The sequence below is a fragment of the Nyctereutes procyonoides genome, unplaced genomic scaffold, assembly GCF_905146905.1.
Source record: "Nyctereutes procyonoides isolate TBG_1078 unplaced genomic scaffold, NYPRO_anot_genome, whole genome shotgun sequence".
Lineage (NCBI taxonomy): Eukaryota > Metazoa > Chordata > Mammalia > Carnivora > Canidae > Nyctereutes > Nyctereutes procyonoides.
The window spans coordinates 46,289,724-46,309,521 of NW_026575046.1; the positions used below are offsets into that span (position 1 = coordinate 46,289,724).

Below are 19,798 nucleotides of genomic sequence, written 5' to 3' on the forward strand. Positions count from 1 at the left end.
CATTTTTCCCGAGAAGTACGCTGAAGACAAGATCATATTGCCAAGGACTCCAAATAGACTTTTTTGCACAGCCTTTCCCGAAGCATCCAGTGCAAAGATTAGAAGACCATCACTGGTGTATGAGCTGAGAATAAATCCTTGTTTCTGAAATTATTATTCTTACAATCATATTTGTGAACTTCCCCACCCACATCTTCACAAATGTTATTAAAAGTGTTTAGAAAAAACATCCCCTTTTCAGTCAAAAATTAAGGATATCCTAAATGATGACCCCTTCCTGACAAACAGATTTCTCAGGTCCCACAGATGCAAATGGCTCTGATCAGAGACTGGGAGCCACGGGAGCAGGTTCCCTCTCATTCAGCTCTGAACAACAGGGAGATGAGCCCACTAAGCTTGAAGACATGTAGGATCCACATAAAACTAGAGTACACTCTCTTGTCTGCCCAAGGAGGGTCAGAGTCTGCTATAAAATAGTCATTTAGTGAGAAGCATTTGCTGAAGAGTGGTGACACTACCACGAATAAGGAAGAGTCAATGTTGAAAACATAATTTGTGCTTTTCACAGAATCATGACCCTGGGAACAAGTCCAGTACAATGTATTGGAGATGAGCTTGTGTGGTAAGATGTGGAAACCGCCTCTTTAAAGAAGGGTTCTTGAAACACACAGCAGCAAGAGAAAGCTTTTTTTTTTTTAAGACTTTATTTATTTATTTGGGAGAGAGACAGAGATAGCACAAGTGAGGAGGAGAGGAAGAAGCAGTCTCTCCCTGCTTACCCCTATGCGGAGCTCGATCTCAGGACCCTGGGATCAGGACCTGAGCTGAAGGCAGATGCCCAAACAACTGAGCCCCCAGGTGCCCCAAGAGAGAGCTTTTGAAAACCCAAATCAATGGCCTCCTTTTGCACTTAGAGGAAAATCCAGTCTCTTATCCCTGACCCCCAAAGTTTCACAGGATCTGGGCCCTCCCTGTCTCTCTGACCTCATCTTATACAGTGTCTTCCCTTATTTTATACCTTCTAGCTATGCCAGCCTTCTTTTGGATCCTCCAGCATTCCAGGCACATCCCATATCAGGGCCTTTGCATCTGCTATTCAATAGCCCTGGAATGCTTTTCTGCCAGATTTTTGCATGATTGACTCATTATTCAGATCTCTACTCAAATGTCAACTTTCTAAGAGGCTGCCTTTGTCTCCTCTATAGAAAATGGTTTCCTTCTCACTCCATCCCTATCTCACTCCTTGGTGATATGTCATTAGTAGTAGATACCATGACCTAAAATAATCTTACTTATGTATTCACTTGCTTCTAGTGTGTTTCTCCATCCCTGGCCCTGCACCCAATGGGGATGAGAGCTCATTAAGAACAAATTTTGTTACTCTCTTTCCTGGTTGTATCCCTTGCAACTAGAACCAAGCCTGGAACATAATAGGGGCTCAAGAAATATTTGTTGAGTTAAAGAATGTATAAAGATTCAATTCTAGATCCCAGTGATTCAGCAATGAATGGACAAAAATTTCTCCCCAGGTAGAGCTGACAATGCTGACATGGGAGACACAGTGGATTCATTAAAAGAACACAGGTTTTTGAGTCAGAAAGATCCAGATTTTAATTCCTGGCACATCATATGCTAAATGACTGTCTAGACAAGCTGCTGGACACCCACACATCTCACTTTCCTCATCTGTAAAATGGGCATAAAATTGACCTTATGAGGTTGTTGAGATGATGAGTCAGTGACATGATAAATGTAGAGTCCTGAGCACAAGGAATGAATGAATGGAATTTCCTTATTGTCCATCTCGACGTTGGAATCCCATGGTATCGTTTGGAAGATTTAAAGTGACCTCACACCACAGAGCCACGTGCACAGGTTCTACCCAGGTTCAAAATGTGTAAGTTTCCAAGGAGTGTTACCAATTCAGTCTCCTCTTCCATCCTTGATTCAAACCAGCCTTGTTTACCTCTCCCTTCCTGCTCCTTGTCAGTGAGGCTAACTTTCTGAGGAGACACCTGTAGTTTTGGCCCTAGTGATGCCGGGTAGTTGAGCCATCATTAATGCCCACAGCACCAGGCAGGGGTGCACACAGCTAACCCTCCAAGAGTTTTCATGTTGCACTGACGGAATATGTCAAAGTGTATCTGGGATATATGGCATCTAAGTGCAACTTTTCTGTTTTCCTGTGGTGTTGTGCCTTTGACATGGAGCAGGCCACATGTAACCCTGGGATCTGTGCTCATCAAGAAGCTTCCCCTCAAAGAGGGTGCCTTGGCTTACTCTATCACACAGCAGGATCCCCAGGGAACCAAAGAACACCACTGGCACATCCTAAAGCCAAACAGCTAGGAAAATAAGTTTTTGATGAAGACAGTTATATTTCACACTTTCGAACAACTTGGGTGCTGTTGTCACTCTTCCCACCTGCCTGTCCCCAAATAAAAGAAACCTCCCAAAGTGCCCTGGTCCAAGAGGCTCACATGTGATTTACCTAACAGCTGGACTTTGGGCATGTTGTTAACCAAGGCACGTTCAGAGTCAAAGGCATTGAGCTGTGATTGGGAGCACTTGATGTGTCCACAGCCAGTCATGGGTAAGTGATGTCATCATTTCCTTCACCCAGGTCAGGAATTTCAATGAGCTAAATATGCATAGTTTCTCTGGATCACAGTAAGCAACAGGGACAATAATAATAATAACTGATAATTATTAAGGGCTTGTTCCGGGTGCTTTTTGATTTAATCCTCACACAAACTATATAAAGTAAGAAACATTTCTATTCCCTTTTACAGATGAGGACACTGAGGCTCTGCCCACAGTCCCACAATGAGGAAAAGATAGAGATAAGATCTGAACTCAGGCTGCTTGGCTCCAAGGCACTCTGACACCCTACATCCTGATGGAACCAGGTGTAAACTCTTCAGAGCACAGCCTTATCCATTCTGCTCACTGCTGCACCCTGACACCCAGCACAGTGCCCAGACAAGATGATTGCTAATACAGAACAATACACTAGTGTCCCTAAAGATCACTACAAACTAGAATTCTGAGTGCCTGATAAAGCTCTAAGATGAACGGGTTTAAGAGTCCCTGTTTTTCCTAACACCACAGCCTCCCACTTCCGGTCCTGGATCCAACACACAGACAGTGCCAATTCCACCCAAGAATAAAATCTGTTATATAACTACATGGCAGACATGAGGGTGAATGGAGAAGCAACCTGAGGATGGCATTTGGCCACTCTTAGTCTCCAAAGGAGATCAATGGCTTGAGAGATAGAACTTTTCATCTCCCTATGAGCCTCCCTCGGTATGAAAACTTTCCTTCATCTCCTCTCCTTGACGCTTTCTATATTTTATTTTATTTTGGCCTTGCACATTATTTGAAGTTACTATAGCAACGTGTCACCAGCTGGTATCGCGTAGTAATGTTGGCATTTAGGTAGCAAGCTCCCAAAGTTAGCTGCTTCCCTCCTTCTGTGAGCTCATCCCTCCCACAATCTCAGGTGAGTGGGGGACGCATGGCATCCACAGCAACCAGGCCCCTCTGCCCCTTTGATGCTTGTTGTTCAAGGCAGGGCAAACTGATAGCCTCTTCCTGGTCCACTCAGCACTGCAGGGGTCTTGACTGTGTGTGTGTGTGTGTGTGTGTGTGTGTGTGTCTGTGTGTCTGTGTGTGTCTGTGTGTAGGTGTGCTTGCATTAGAGGTGGTTAAATAGATATGTTTAACTTGAGTGACGTGTATCCAACTAATGGCCTTATCAATATGAGGAAATGATGATGATGGTTTTATTATGCAAAGGAGCCGAATGATTTGAGGAGGGCTACTCTCCTGATCCTAATCACCTAGTATCTCAGCTAATTAATATTAATCACGCGATACTGGGTTTCTCTTTTCTCTCTTGCCACCACACAGTGAAGAGACCCTGGCTGTTTTCCTTCGGAGCTTCAGTGCTCTCCCAGGTGTGCAAGACCTCTCTCCATACTGATGGGTTGAATTAATTAAGAGGATTGATTGTCGCGGATCGCTGAAGAGGGTTCTATGTGGCAAATAAGCCCTGCCACTCAAGGCGTTAAGTAGCCCCTCATCAGCCAAGTGCCTGCGATGATTGCACTTATTTTTACACGTTTGACCTACTTTCAAACCGTGTCTCTTCATGCTGTGATTCATTAGCTACATTTTAAACCGCCCCAAACTGAGCCGAGGTGACTGCCTGGTCGGTGCCAGAGCCTCGGATACAATTTCTCTCTGGGATTTAAGATGCAGGTCCTCCTGGTATTGTTTTAAGAAGCAATTTCCCATCCAGGCACCTGGCATGCTGCTGGGCTATGGATGAGTGGCTGCCTCATGCCTTGGTAGTAAATATATGTCACCTACACAATCTCTGCCAGGGCTGGGGAGAGAGGGATTCTCACTAGTCTGGACTGCAGGGGATCCCTCCACTCTGCTCTCCCCCATGCAGTCCTCAGGCTTTTCCATGTTGCCGACACGATCGGGAGATTTGGCTCCTATGCTATAAAGTTTGAGCAATGTCAATGTGAGGAGTATCGGAGTTGCTAGTGCATCACACCCCCACCCATTCCCCTATCTCTTTCTAAACATTTAAAACATGGTGGATATAGAAGTAAGGTCTCAAACTCATAAAAAGGGAAGGGGACAAGAAGCAAAGAAGTAGATTGCCATGCTGGGGATATTACTGAGAAAAGGATAAACGTCAGAGGCATAATGTTATTCTATCATCCTATCATTATGTGACAAAGACGGCTTTTGTTTTGTTTTTGCTTTGCTATTTGTTTTTTAATATAAATGACAAGAGAGAATCTTTTCTGAGTACGAATCTGCTATTGGCGTCTCATGCCATTTCAGTAATCAATCGATCGCATCGGTATGATTTCTGACAGATTTGGTACTAAAGTGGGCTAGACACCATAGTAGGAAAAAAGGGGTGCTTCCAGTCAGATGTAAAACACTGTCATTTGTCATTAACAGCCAAATGCAGGTAACTTGCCCAAACTTCAGTCACATTGCACTACAAATCGTGCTATAAGGCACTGAGCTGGATTTTTCTATGTGGTAGTTAGAAGGAAGAAATGAACAAGCTGGTAAAAGTAATTTTGATGGACTGGCAGACTCTAACACAGTGAGCAAGTCTTTATTAAAAAAAATAGTGGTTTCTATCAGAAAATGGTCACTTTCTCTAGATGGGGACCTGAACCCTTTCCCCTTTTATTTCTTTTAAAATGAAGCATGGAAGTTTCTCTAAACAAGGCTTAAGACAATGCAGCCTTTTCAAGGTAATTCCAAGCAACTTAAGATCTGAGGTTTGTTTTTTGCTTTTTTTTTCCTCCACTTCAAATTCAAATCAAGCCAGGAATAACAAGCATTCCGTATCTTTGCATTTGGGGCAGCCTGCAGTTCTGACAATGGTAGATTTTCCACCACACACAAACACACACACAGAGACACACACGCACAGAAACACAAGCTCACAATCCCAGGACTCATTTAAGCCAAAGCTTTAAAAGTAAACTATTGTCCAAGAGGCGATAGCATTTTCTCTTAGAGGATCATGGATCACAAGAAAATAAAACCTACCCAAATCTCTTACCTTGAAGCAGTAGAATTACCTGCAGAGATGTCCTCCCTTTCCTTGCAAAATGAGCCGGGCTTTGGCCAGCAGCAGAATTACTCCAAAAGAAGGAATAATGAGTCCTTTATGTTGTAATTTTCACTGTTTATATGCAAGAAGTGTAGTGGGTCTGCTCACGTAGGAATAAATAAAAAGCCGAACAAACTGCTCGGCAGCTACCATGTGAGAAGAAAAGACCTCTAGTGGTCACAGGCTGAATTCTTTGAGGAAAGGAGAGAAGAGATGGAGAGAGTAGAGGAAACACGTGTGTGTGCGTGCGTGCACACACACAACACGCATACACACACACACCTCTCAAACTCTAGGATTTCTCCTTTCTGGCATCCAGCCTGGCCAGAGGGATACACAATGATGAAGCTTCTTTCTTGGTTTAAATGGGATCTAGTTAACAGTGATGGTGGTGCTCTGTCTGGTTTGAAAAGAGCTGATAATTTCACAAACTCACCATCACCCCCTGGGGGTCTGAGCAAGAGAGGATTTGCCTCCCTGGATGATCAAGATGGTTCACCCCAGTATAGAGGCTCCAGGTCCCCATCAACATAGTGTCCAGTGACGAGTGTCCTCACTGTTGTTCTTGAAAATCTCAGCTTTGCGCTTTCATCCAGCTTTGTGTGTTTTCTAAATATTTATGGTGTGTGAGCATGGTGGCAGGGCTGGCTTCCTGGGTATAACGACCTGGGCTGGTGCTCAGAATGGGACATAGGGCTGCCTTGAAATTCTGAATAATTTTTAACAAGGACTCTTCATTTCATTTTGCTCAGAGCCCCACGAATTATATAGCTAGTCTTTCTGATTGGACCACTATAACTAAAGTGTAAAGCTATAATCTACAAAGATATGTATTTTTTCATATGTGTATTTTCTATATATGTGTGTGTGCATACACATGTATACACGTATATATGCATATATATATGCATAACAAAGATAGCAGTTTGTGATACCAAATCCATTTTTATTGGTTCACGAATAATACTTCCGTAACACATGATGCCTCTGGTATGCCTTCTGTCGGACACCCTTTAGCAGCAGGGTTCCCTGAAGAGGCCTGTCTCACACTGAGCAGACCATTTTCCATCAGCCTGCCCTTGACCAAACCTAGTGGGACTTTCTTTGACTAAGATGGCAGTCCCATTAGAATCTTATAGGAGATAATCTTGAGTGTCTCCTTTCCTCTGGTGGATTTGTGGTTGGTACTTCCTTTACAAGATTTCCAGAGTAGATGTCCCTAACTGCTGCTAACAGATACTAACCTAAACTGTGCTAAAATATGCACCCTGATACAGACTCATAAAATCTGGGAGGGAAAAAGCAGAAAGGGCTGTGGTGATATATTCTGGTGCATGGAGGGATCTGGTTCTTGCTCCTCTGATTCCATGGATCCTTCCGAACCCACCTTTTCTCTAAATTCCTGCATTGATTTCTCTCGTTTGAATCCCTCTGACACTTGGTGTGCCTGACAGATCAAAGGTCTTGTATGTTTTCCCTCACAGATATTAATCTTCCTTTCCCAACTAGGTCATGAATTCCTGAAGACCAAAGACCACCACTTTTCATTTCTTTTATCCTCCAAGGCCCTTTTTTTTATAATAAATTTATTTTTTATTGGTGTTCAATTTACCAACATACAGAATAACACCCAGTGCTCATCCTGTCAAGTACCCCCTCAGTGCCCGTCACCCATTCACCCCCACCCCCCGCCCTCCTCCAAGGCCCTTAACAGGTGTTGGTAGCTATTGGCTTCTCACTGGGCAATTCTTGATGGTCCAACAACTGATTTCTCTATAAAGAAATTCATTTTATTCAAAGCATTATAGGAGCCATTTGATCCTTTTAATACATATCTGGGGAGGGGATATGGATGGATTATTGTCCCACTTTACAGATGAAACAATTGGGACTTAGGTATATAAAATTATTTATCAGAAATTCCAAGTATCTCCAGGATCTTGATACAGGCCAGATCTCCTAACACCAATGCAGTGGACTTTTCCCAAAGTACAAGCAGCTGGAGAAGTGATGGATCAGGCTCCAATTTCTATACCTGGAATTCCTATTACAGTCCTAGTCACATAATAGGTGTTCAGTAAGTGATTTTTGAAGAAAGAACCCATAAATGAGCCATATGGAACCATTTCCTCATAGGGACATTTCACTTGCTGGTCCAGTAAGGAAAGATTCTCCCTCCTTGGAAATCTTTTTATACTTGCCTGAGATGGTTGGGGTGTTTTCCAGTCTGAAGTCGAGAAATTGGGGAAGATCAATCTCATGGTGCTCTCTCCACTATTTCACGGCATCTTTCTTTATTTCTTACAGAGTCACTTTGTGGCATGTATGACAGCAATTTTAAACCAGATGGGTGATCAGCACTATTCCTTCTATATTGAGACCTTCCAGACCAGCTCTGAACTTGTGGTGAGTCAACATGATGTGGGGGGTGTGTATGGGGGGCAGTATAGGGAAGGCATGTTTTATTCTTGGCTCTTAAAGAGTTCAAGGCAAAAAGGTATCCCAGTGAATTTTGTGTATGTGTGTGTCTAAGTTTACAAACACTCTCATGTGATTCTCTACTTCTATTTTCCACTTAGGCTTGTATATACCACTTCTGAAACATGTCTTCAGTCTCTGTCAGAGATAAAAATTGAATGTCTAGCATAAATATGCCTCAACAAATGTTTGTTGATGAATCATGGGCATTTGGGGGCTTAAGAGGATGAGTGTTAGAGTCACACAGTCTAGGATTTGCATCCAAGATTTGTCATTGGAAAGATATGTCATCATGGGCAAGTTATCGCTCTTAAGCCTCAGTTTCCCTATCTGTAAAGTGGGATAATTTATTTATTTCATAGTATGGGGAAGGGGTTAATGAGAGCATAGTAGCTCTCACATATTAAGTGCCCTGTAAAAGGTAGCTATTTCTATATTATGATCACAAATACATAGAGGAATTTGACCTCTGAGCCCCCTTGCTCTTTTAGCTTCTCGGGACTCATTTGCTACAGAATAGTCTGCACATGGACTTTGGCCCATAGGCTCATAGCTCTGTAGCAGATGACTTATCAACATAAAGCCCAGCCCAGGCTGTCATGGGGATATAACAGTCCCTTTGCCCTCAACATGGTCGTTTCTGTCATTGTCTCCTTGCTACTGCTAGATTCAGGAATTCCACTGTTGGGGCTCACTTTCAAGTCTCCTTGGAGTGGCCAAGAAAGCTAAAATAGGGCCAATCTCAGAGAGTGGTCCATAAAAAGGGAATTATTAAGAAGCCAATGTCCTGCTCTTTCAGCCATTCAGCAGAGAGATGATCTCCTCACTGGAGCAGTATTGGCAAGAAACGTAATCTTTCTCTGGATACACAAAAAATAAAACAAAAGGAAAGCCAAATAACCCAGGATTTTTCCCTAAATTCTCTATGTCATGGGACATGGAAATAGAAAGATCAGATTCCTAATTTTTGATCCTCAGTGGAAGGAAAAGTGATAAGACAGGTAGAAAAGGGAATTATTACCTGTTGAACATATATACTGTTTTATATAATCCTCACAACAGTATGACCTAGGGATTAGCAGTCACATTTTATAAGTCTATAATCTGCTTGCTCAAGGTCATATAGAAAGTATGTGGCAGGGGATCCCTGCGTGGCGCAGCGGTTTGGCGCCTGCCTTTGGCCCAGGGCGCGATCCTGGAGACCCGGGATCGAATCCCACGTCGGGCTCCCGGTGCATGGAGCCTGCTTCTCCCTCTGCCTGTGTCTCTGCCTCTCTCTCTGTGTGTGTGACTATCATAAATAAATAATTTAAAAAAAAAAAAAGAAAAGAAAGTATGTGGCAGAGTAGGATTTGAACTTCTGTCCTAACCCTTAGAGCATACTATAGCTTCTCATTCAAAAGCTAGGTTTTTCATCTATGAGCCGGAGGCCTTCTCCGTTGCCATAGGAAGGGAAGGAGCCTATGATGATATCCCCATTTCCCCAGGTGATATCAAAGATGAATAACAATATTCGCCATTGTCACGATCCAGCATTTAATGAGCAGTTACAATGGGCCAGGCTTTGAGTTAGATGTTATCCTCATTCTGCTGATGTGGAAACTGGGACTTAAAGCATTGACATAATTTTCCCTAGAAGCAGATCGCTGAAAAGGAACAAATCTAATTTTCAGAATTTTGCAATTAAGCTTAGTGATTTTCAAATTATATTCCTTGCATCCTCACTATCTTCTACCATAAACATACACGCATACACACACACCACACACACACACACACATATGTCAACCACAGCTATTCTACTTTTGTCTTTTTTATCTATTCAGTTCTAGTAATATTTTCTTTGGACAAAGTATTATGCTGTTAAAATAATTTGAAAACCACTAGTTTAAGGAAAGAGCTCTGAATGGGTTTCCTATGGATTTAAAATTTTCCCAAAATCATACAGAGAGTATGATTTGGCTTTTTCCAGCCCAGAGGCATCCACATGCCAGTGTTCCTGGTCTTTGCTATCTGGATTTGTCTTGAATTTGTATTCGGCAAAGATGGAGCACAAGCTTGGCGTGCTGCGATATCTGATGGAGTGTGTTGAAATCTACTCTCAACCTCTTCAAACAAGAGGAAGAGAGTGCCTGTTGCATTTCCTCTAATCTGCCCATGGATATGTCTGTTATATATGAAATAGTTGTGTTTACAGTACTGCTAATTAGGTGGTCATGTTAGTAATTGCTTGTTATATGACCTGAGATGCCTTCACAAAGTGTAGAATATTTCCTTCTTAAATACATATTTGAGAAATTAAAAAATTGTGACATCAACAAATGCATTTACTTCTTTCCTCCCAAAGACAGAATTACTAGCACTCTGTTTTGAGAGTATTTTCACATAGTCACATTCCACTTGTATTTGTGAAAGTCTCCTAGTAACAAACATGAAGCTTCCATTTAAAAATCCACTGCAATTGGTTTCTTTGGACTTAGTAAATGAAAGGCTATATCCTTTCCCTTTTCTGCCTCTCTAAAAAAATAATAAAGAAAAAAATTTAAACATCCAACAAGATCTGGGTACTTCCAGTCAGTTCCTATGAGACAAGATGACAAGTGTGTTTTGCTTTACAATTTCAGGACTTCTTGATGGAGACATTCATCATGTTCAAGGACCTCATTGGGAAAAATGTGTATCCTATAGACTGGATGGCCATGAGTATGGTTCAGAACAGGTGAGCTGCCACTTGTTCCTAACTGCTACATCACCCCAGCAATCATGTTAAAGAGCCCTCATAGAGACAAAGTAAGGATACTTTCTTCCTGGTGAGAATAAAAGTATAGCAGAGTCTTCTTTCTACTCTTAAACACCAGGGCACTTCACACCAATCTTGAATCTTCTTTTTAAAAAAATATTTTAGTCCTCATGATTTTGTATATACTGGGCTGGCTACCTCCCACCTTTTCCATTCTTCAAATGCCAGTTAAAATAACATACTTTGTGGGGTGCTTGGGTGACTCAGTTAAACCTCCAACTCTTGGTTTTTGGCTTCAGGCATTAATCTCCGGGTAGTGAGATCAAGCCCCATATCAGGCTCTCTGCTCAGTGGTGAGTCTGCTTAAGATTCTCTCTCTCTTGGGGATCCCGGGGTGGCTCAGCAGTTTAGTGCCTGCCTTCGGCCCAGGGTGTGATCCTGGGGTCCCAGGATCGAGTCCCATGTTGGGCTCCTTGCATGGAGCCTGCTTCTCCCTCTGCCTGTGTCTCTGCCTCTCTGTTTCTCATGAGTAAATAAATAAAATCTTAAAAAAAAAAAAAAAGTTTCTCTGCCCCTCCCCCACTTTCTCTCTCTCTTTCTTTCCCTCTCTCTCAAATAAATAAATAAATCTTAGAAGAAGTTAACATACTTTGTGAAGTCTCCCCCAAACTCTTGAGACAGAAGAACTTAAGGTCAGCCTTATTAAAATTATATTATTTTAACATTTATTCAAAACAATAAAATACATTTGTGACATACAGTAAAATAAGTTTAGGAAGTATTGGATTAAGCAGCTTTGAACAGATTTCTGTACTGCAGGACTTCCTAGAGCCTTTAATATGCTGATGGGATTCTCTGAATGAAGGATTTAGGATACAGAATTTCACAAATTTACTTGCTAATGGAACCACTTGGTGTGCATGTATGTATGTCTCTGTGCATATATATAATATCTATTAATATCTCATAGGATACCAGTGTAACCCAAGTATAATTCAGAACCCACATAATGTAGCACAACATTAGATAAAAGTAATTATAAGCAATTTCAGTCTTTAATGCTTTCTCTCAAATAGTATCATCTCATCAAAATGCAATTAAAATTATAACACTCAGCAGTATGATGTTCCCTTCATTCATTTCTCTCTCAGTATGTCTCACATCCCATGCATTATCCAAGTTTCTCTTACAACTTTATTCTCAATTCCTATCCATAAATTCCTTTAAAACTGGATCTTCTTGGCCTCTCCCCTCTTTTTTCCTTTGGCTTCATATAATTATTTTAAATCCTTCCCATGAAAGGCTCTTCACTCTACATTGGCAAGAAGTTTTGTCCCTATCTATTGCCCTTGTTCTATATCCAAAAAAATAAGAATTGGCTAGAAAACAATAATATCCCTAGAGGGTGTAAAAAGAAGAGAAGTTGAAGAGGCAGAAGCAGAATTCTCCTTAGTGGGAGGCAAAGAAGGGAGACTATAAACAATTATGTATTAATAATTTTGTCATTGGATACTGTCTGAGAATTTTTGTATCATGTGTGCCTAAGAGCCGACTTCAGTCCCTCTAAAAATCTATTCTTCCACTAATTGGATGCCTATGTGCCTGACCATATGACTCAAAAGACTCACTTACCTGCAGAGCTCTTGGGGCCAGGTTTAGGGGCTGGTGAAGGGGGGAAGTGTTTTGTCAAGGCAGAAGGAAGTTTCTGGCTGTGCAGTGGAGCTAATGGTGGAAGGAAGAAAATTAGCCCAGCAAATAATATGTCAGAATTCTCAGTCTGAGCTAAACTTGCCAATTCTCCCTCATCTCACAGATGGGAGTTTGGCTTTTGCAATGATTAAAGTGTTGGTGGAAGTTAGGCATGGGCCATGTGACAGATCAGAGGCAGTTCCCTTCCCTACCCCTCTGTCAGGACCAGATTTCTGAGCCTGTACCCTGTACAGTTACTTAGAACCCTACACTCTAAAGGGCTCCATGTTTGGTTTAATGCCCTTCTTTTGCCAACTTGAAATTCTTAATAATTTTTGAACAAGAAGATTCACATTTTCATTGTGCACTGAGCTCAACAAATTATGTAGCTGATATTACCTAATGTCAATATTCGTCGTCTTGTGCTACAGTAGTGGCCAGCTCTTGAACTGTGTGTGAATCCTTTCACTGTTTGCCAGTTGGTCAATAATATCTTCAGGTTTTGCCAAAATATGTGAAGCACCTACGTGAGTCATCTTCAACTCACCCTGTGCTTTAAATATATTCAACTATTCACTGTTATTGACCATTTCATTCTCCTATTGACTTTTCATAAACTATTGCTCTCCCCGCTTCTAGACCAAGCTCAACATGAAAGCATCTTTCAAATTCTCAACACTGTAACCTCTCCTTTGTGGATGCTTCTAGAACTCTCTCCTGGTAGGAGAATGTGTTTCTTCTCTGTATTTCCATACATGCCCATATATGGTGCTACTCCACTGTACTATAATTGTCTCTTCAGATGACTGCTTCTGCCACCAAAGAATGCGATTCTTGAAGGCAAGCACTAGATAATTATGTCTAATTTATCTCTGTGTTTCCAGCTCCTAGCACAAAGCCTGATATTTGTAAATAATATAATGAAATTTGTGTATCCAATGAGTACATATTGATTAGAATTTTTAAAGAAATCTAGTTCAAATCTGCCTAAGTAGAAAGAGAGTTTATTAGCTCAGAGTTGTGGCTTCAGGCATGGATGCGTCTAGGTGTTCAAACAATCTAAGAAATCTGTCTCTATCTTTGCTCTTTTCTCTGTTGGCTTCATTTTCAGGCAGATACTCCCTTTGTGGTGGGGAAAATGGGCTCTAGAAGTTCCAGAAACATGCCTTGAATTAGCAACTCCAGTAGAAAGAAAAATCTTCCTCTTCAACAGGCAGAACAAGTGTCTTCTTCAAAGCTCTGGCTTAGGCTACATCACCATTTATAAATTTCTGTGGCCAGGAAAGTGAAACTTCCTCTTTCATCAGGCTTGGATCGCATAACTCCCTTTGCAACTGGGAGGCTATGGTTAGTTCTACCCAAACCACAAAGCCTGGGAGCAAAGGGAGAGGTAGAGGGAGTAGTTATCCAAAGGAAAAGTCTAAAAGTTGTTACCAGAAGAAGAATTGGGTGGTGGATAGGCAAATAAATGCACGGACATCTACCACTTATAAAGGATCAGGAGGATGGGAGCCCAGAGAGCCTGGAGCCCTGACCAGGCCAGCAAGTCCTTCTGAGTTGCCTATAGTCATCTTGGAGGAAGCATGTGGAAGAATTTGAAGGAATGTTCTCTCCTGAAATCCCAGCTACCTGTGGACTTTGGCCTTTTTGGGGGGATAGGCCCCCAGAGATGATACAATAATCCTTGGTTTCTTTATACTTAGAAAATAACAATATAGTTTTCTAAAGTATCTAAGAAAGTGAAATTTTCTCCTAAATAGAAATATTTGCATCCCTTAAGGCTCAGTCAAGTACTTAAGTCTCTACATTAAAAAAAAAAAGTTAGACTCAGATAAACAGCTGGGTTGCAGACTTATGAAGTCTGCTACTTCCCTTTCTTGGGAAGTCATTTAATCTCTTGGACTCTGTTTCCTGATCTATAAAATGGGAATTAATTATAATGTCCATTTCATGATGTGAGGATAGAATGAGTTACTCTTTAGAACAGTGCTGGTACCTCAGAAAACTCACTGAATAGAAGCATTGCCATTCCCGGGTGTAGACAACACACTTAGCCTTGGACTAGAGAAGCATGTGCCTAATGTCAACCAGAAGAATGATTATTTTTCTCTTAGTTAGTAAACGTCCTTCATCTTCAGTTCACAATGGAGTGCTTGAAAGTTTCTCACCTATCTGGGGCTCCTGGGTGGCTCAATTGGTTAAGCATAACTTGACTCAATTGGTTAAGCATAACTTGACTCAAGTTATGATCCCAGGGTCCTGGGGTCAAATTCCACATCAGGCCCTCTGCTCAGCAGGGAGTCTGCTTCTCCCTCTCCTTCTCCCTCTCCCTCTGCTCCTACTCGTGCTCTCACTTTCTCTGTCTCTGTTTCTCAAATAACTAAAATATTTTTGAAAAGGAAATTTTCTCACTTTTTTTACATTTGCTTTGATGTTATGATAGCTAACATGTGCTAAGCACCTAGATCTACTGCTGTTGTGAGTACTTTCCATGTATTAACTTATTTAATCTTCACAACTTTAAATGTAATCCACATTTTATATAGGAGAAAACTGAGGCACAGAACAGATGAGTAACTTAATACAATGTTTCATTGCTATTAAGAAGCCATGCAATCAGAGTCCATGTTCTTGATCTCCACTGCTTCATCCTGTAAAATAGTGAGGCTCATATTATGAAGTACATTGTATAAAAGTGTCTACTGCATGTTTAGTGGCTCAGAAAACTGCAAGAGGCCCAAAGATGTAACTTGCCCAAGGTCAAGTGACTAGTTAGTGAAAGATTTCAATGTAAATTGGATAAACAGAATATGCAGCATGGCATAGCCAGAACATTTCTTACTTCCTATGCTGGTTAGTATGTATTTTACAATTTCCTTCCTTCCTTCTTTCCTTATTATTTATATGTTATTATAACTTACCTGTTTTTATAATTTCTCTATTATCACTTAGGATTTATGTGTGTATGTATATATCAGTCACATATGATTTATTTATCTGCTTGGTGGAGGGAATGGAATTTTCCAGAGTTGAATGTCTTCTCAGCTGTGTACTGTTAGTGTATGCAGACCTAGTGACATGTTTACTGCAAGAAATGCCTTCTGCTAGAACATTTTTTTTTCTTTTGGTAAAATGCGGCTTTCAGTAAAATCTGATTTACGTGGTATGTTAAATTCTTAAATGATGAAGTTCCTTATAATGTAGTAAACTAACAAAATTATACTTAGGAACCTCTTTTTTCCCCTTTCTAACTGCACCTCAATCTGGAAATCCAACATTTTGAGGGGGCTTGGGAATTTGTACACATCCCTAAACCATCTCAAAACGGAATCAACCAACATATTTACTGAGTGTCCTGGTTATGCAGGGCTCTAGGAAGTGGGCCTGTTCTTCGGCCCCAGAAGGCAAGGGGCTTATGGTCTAGTTGATGAGACAGGAAATGTGCCCCTGGAAATGTGATCAATTGCTATAGTCACTACAGTGAGTCCAGAGCACAAAAAATACACAGAGGAGGTAAGATTTACAACTGCCAGGATCCGTATCCTGCCTCCATCATTTAATAGTTAGCTTACCTTGGGTGAAGTTATGTAATTATTATGACTCAATTTTTCTTCCTATAAAATGAGGCAAATAATAGTATCTATCGCAATTGTGAGGACCCAAATGAAATGAAATAATATATACAAAGTAGTTAGAACAGTGCTTGGCACATGGCAAGCATTTCATACGTGTTAGCTATTATTTTCCTTGTCACATTCCTATGGTTTAGAAATACACAAAATATTTCACAGAAGTGGCAAATCTGGGCTGGATCTTGTCTACCTCTATCAGTGTCCTAATTCAAGGTCTAACATTGTCTCAAGCATATACTAGGCACACAGTAGGGTCACAGAAGTCAACCATAGGAAGTTGAGTAGGGCAGTGTCCAGCAATCATATGGTGGCTTCATCAGGATCCTGACAGGTAACTGTCGCCTGCTTCTCCTTCCTCCTACCTACATTAGTTTGTAATGCCTGCTCCTTTTTGTGGACCTCACCTCCTCCAGTGTACATTGACCAGAAAAAAGTCTCTCCATGGATTCTTTAGCCAGCACAGCACCTCTAATCCTGATGTTCAGCAAGCTGCAGAATTCCAGATTCCAAGAGCATACTGCACCCCTCACTAGAATCCCAGATTCTATGCAAAGTGTGTGGGTTACTGGGGGTGAGCTGGAAGCTATTACTTCACTCTAACCTCTTGGTGCACAGAGCTTTTGTGTGTTGTGAGGGAAGCAGCTTAAAGATTCTGGGAGGATGGATTTCTCACTTCCTGGAGGGGAGGAATAAGAATCTCTTCTCCAGCTCTTTTATTTCCATTGTCAGGTTTTAACCAATAGAATCAACTACATCCCATGAACCACAGGAAGGAATTCAAAGAGGCCTTCTCCCCCTGAGCGTTCTCACCATCAAGGACATGTCCTTTTATTCCTGTCCTACAACCTGTGGGTGCGAGTTGGTTGTCACATCAGAATGTTTTCAGCCTGGAATCCTCCTGCCTCAGAGCTACCAGGTGGCCAGGTTATTAACAATAACAACAACTGACATTTATTGAGGACTTCTATGTGCTAAGGCAATGGGCCACCACCTTTATCACTACATCTTTTTTCATCTTCACATGGCTCATTTCACAGAAGGGGCAGTTGAGATTCCCTGAGGTCAAGCAACCAGCTCCAGGACACAGCATGGAAGAGTGCCAGAGTGAGAATCTGACCCAGCATAGGCTTGTGCAAGCACCTGCAGCAGTCTGTGTAATAGCAGTAAAACCAGTTGTACCTACTTCCTAGTGGAATTGTGACAATTGGTTGAGAAAATACATGTAAAATACCTAGAGTAGGATCTGCTACATAGTCAGATCTTATTAAGTTGTAACTATCATCATTATTCCCCTACTCCACCTTCAAGGATCATTCTGCCAGTTTCTTTTTACTCCCAGCAGCTGACTTCTCTCACATGTGGCTTCTGCTTCCTCTCAGAGTCATCTGTTCATGGATTCTACTTAGAGCATGGATCACTGTCTTCTCCCTAGTTGTCCCGCATTAGGACTGCTTCAAAGGATTTGATTTAACTACTCTCCAGGTCTGGGTGCCCCCACTGGGCACCCATGGCCACTGACCACCCAGGGAAGACTGCCTGAGTCAAGGTTTGGCCCTGTTCCCAGGCAGCTGTGGGCAGAGCCGCAGGATGATGGGAACAAAGTGTGAAGGGACTGTGTGCAAAACGGTGGGCACGAGTAGAAGCATGTCCAGTGCCAAAAGACTGCAGGCAGACCTTCAAGGGAACCCATATATCCTTCTGGTTAATTGCAAAGGTTTTAGAGAAAGACAACTGTGACATTGGTCTGTACTCTGCTGTTTATTAGCTGTGTGAATGTGGGGAAATCATTTTATTTTCCCAACATTCAGTTCCTTCTTCTGTTAAATGTGTATAACAATAACACCTACCTCGGTTTATCGAATTATGTGAAAGAATGTCTGTAGAGTATTTAGCATGGGGTACACAAATAGCTATACTTCTGTCATTGCTATTATTAATAAGGTGAGCTCACACTTCAGATTGAACAGAGTTACAGAGGTTTGCTTATGGACAGAATAGCAGAATGCTTAAATACCTACGTTGTGAAGCAGCATACTTTTGTTTAAATCCTGATTTCATATGTACTGGCTGGGTTATTGGGAAAGTTACCTAAACTCATATCTCTCAAATGGAAACAATACCCAACTCAGAGAATTAATGTAAGAATTAAACAAGAAAAAGACAGAAGAACAGAAAGAATCCATGCAAAGTCCTTAGCGGAGAGCCTGTCCCATCATTGGTAACTGTGGCTCTGATTATTATTGATTTTATATTTTTTAAGATTTTATTTATTTATTCACGAGAGACACAGAGAGAGGGAGAGGAGAGGCAGAGACACAGGCAGAGGGAGAAGGAGACTCCACACAGGGAGCCCGATGCAGGACTCAATCCCTGGACCCTGGACCTAGGACCCAGGATCACACCCTGTGCCGAAGGCAGATGTTCAACCACTGACTCACCCAGGCGTCCCCCAACTTTTCTATTTCTTTTGTTTTTAAAGATTTTATTTATTTGTTCATGAGACACAGAGAGAGAGAGGCAGAGACACAGGCAGAGGGAGAAGCAGGCTCCATTCAGGGAGCCCCACGCGGGATTCGATCCCAGGTCTCCAGAATCAGGCCCTGGGCTGCAGGCGGCGCTAAACTGCTGAGCCACCCAGGCTGCCCTTATTATTGATTTTATAGATCCTACACATCACAAATGAGATGCAGGAAGTGTTAGATTGAGATCTGGTCATGAACTTCGTTTTCAACAATTCAAGTGCATTGTTGAGAGTAACAGAAAGAGTTGAGTATGTTTTCATTCCAATTTACTTCACAATATTAGTGCTTGGGCTTTAAACACAGTTATTTTTTAAAAAGAAGACAAAAGACAAACTTTTCCAAACCCGTACATGAGAAAGCAAAGTTAAGTGACACTAGGATCCATGATTCCCAGAGAGTGACTGTGGAAGAACCCAGAGAGAGGCAAGAACCTTGACTTACTGCCTCTAGCCCCTATTTGCCATCAGTACCACCATTGACACAGAGGGTTGATCAATTCCTTGGTTATTTGACTGGCCTTTGAGAACCAGAGACAGGTTTAAGCTGACAATCAAAATAATGGCTATTACTGAAACTACTGATAGCTTTGTTGCTTCTGAGAATTTGTAAAGCCCCTCATTTTGATATCACATTAGAGATTGTGAGATACTTAAAGCATAATATGACAGCCACTCAATGCATTTCCATCTGGGGAATAAGATACTAATCTTTAAGGAGAAAATATAGGTATTTTTCAAAAGCATATTAGCAAATGACAGAAAAGCAAAGCCAAAGAAATCTCAATTTTTAACATCCCAATAGTGGGGAGGATCTCTCTCTCTCTCTCTCTCTCTCTCTTCTTTCTTTTTTTTTGCCTTTACATGGTCTTGCTTACCGCAGAACTGGTTGCCAGCTGCAGCTGGTCCTGTCTGCCCATGTTGCTGTTAGTCCCTGACTTTGGAAGAAGAATGAAGCAACCCAAAGGGGTCTGAAGTAGCCATAGCTGCTGTGTTCCTGTTGTTATATTTGTGTCAGGCACCGTGCTCCGCACTTAACATGCATTTGCCACTAATGCCTGCAGTGACCCTGGGAAAGGGCC

The 19,798-nt window shown here is 41.6% G+C and overlaps 1 protein-coding gene across 1 annotated transcript in view; it reads left to right on the forward strand.

Annotated features, from left to right (window-relative positions):
- Positions 1-19,798, forward strand: part of DOCK2 (dedicator of cytokinesis 2) — a 401,682-nt gene that overhangs the window by 303,316 nt on the left and 78,568 nt on the right. The window contains exons 28-29 of the mRNA XM_055325894.1: positions 7,967-8,065; positions 10,762-10,856. Coding sequence (XP_055181869.1) covers positions 7,967-8,065; positions 10,762-10,856 — 194 coding nt within the window. The remainder of the gene's footprint in view (positions 1-7,966; positions 8,066-10,761; positions 10,857-19,798) is intronic.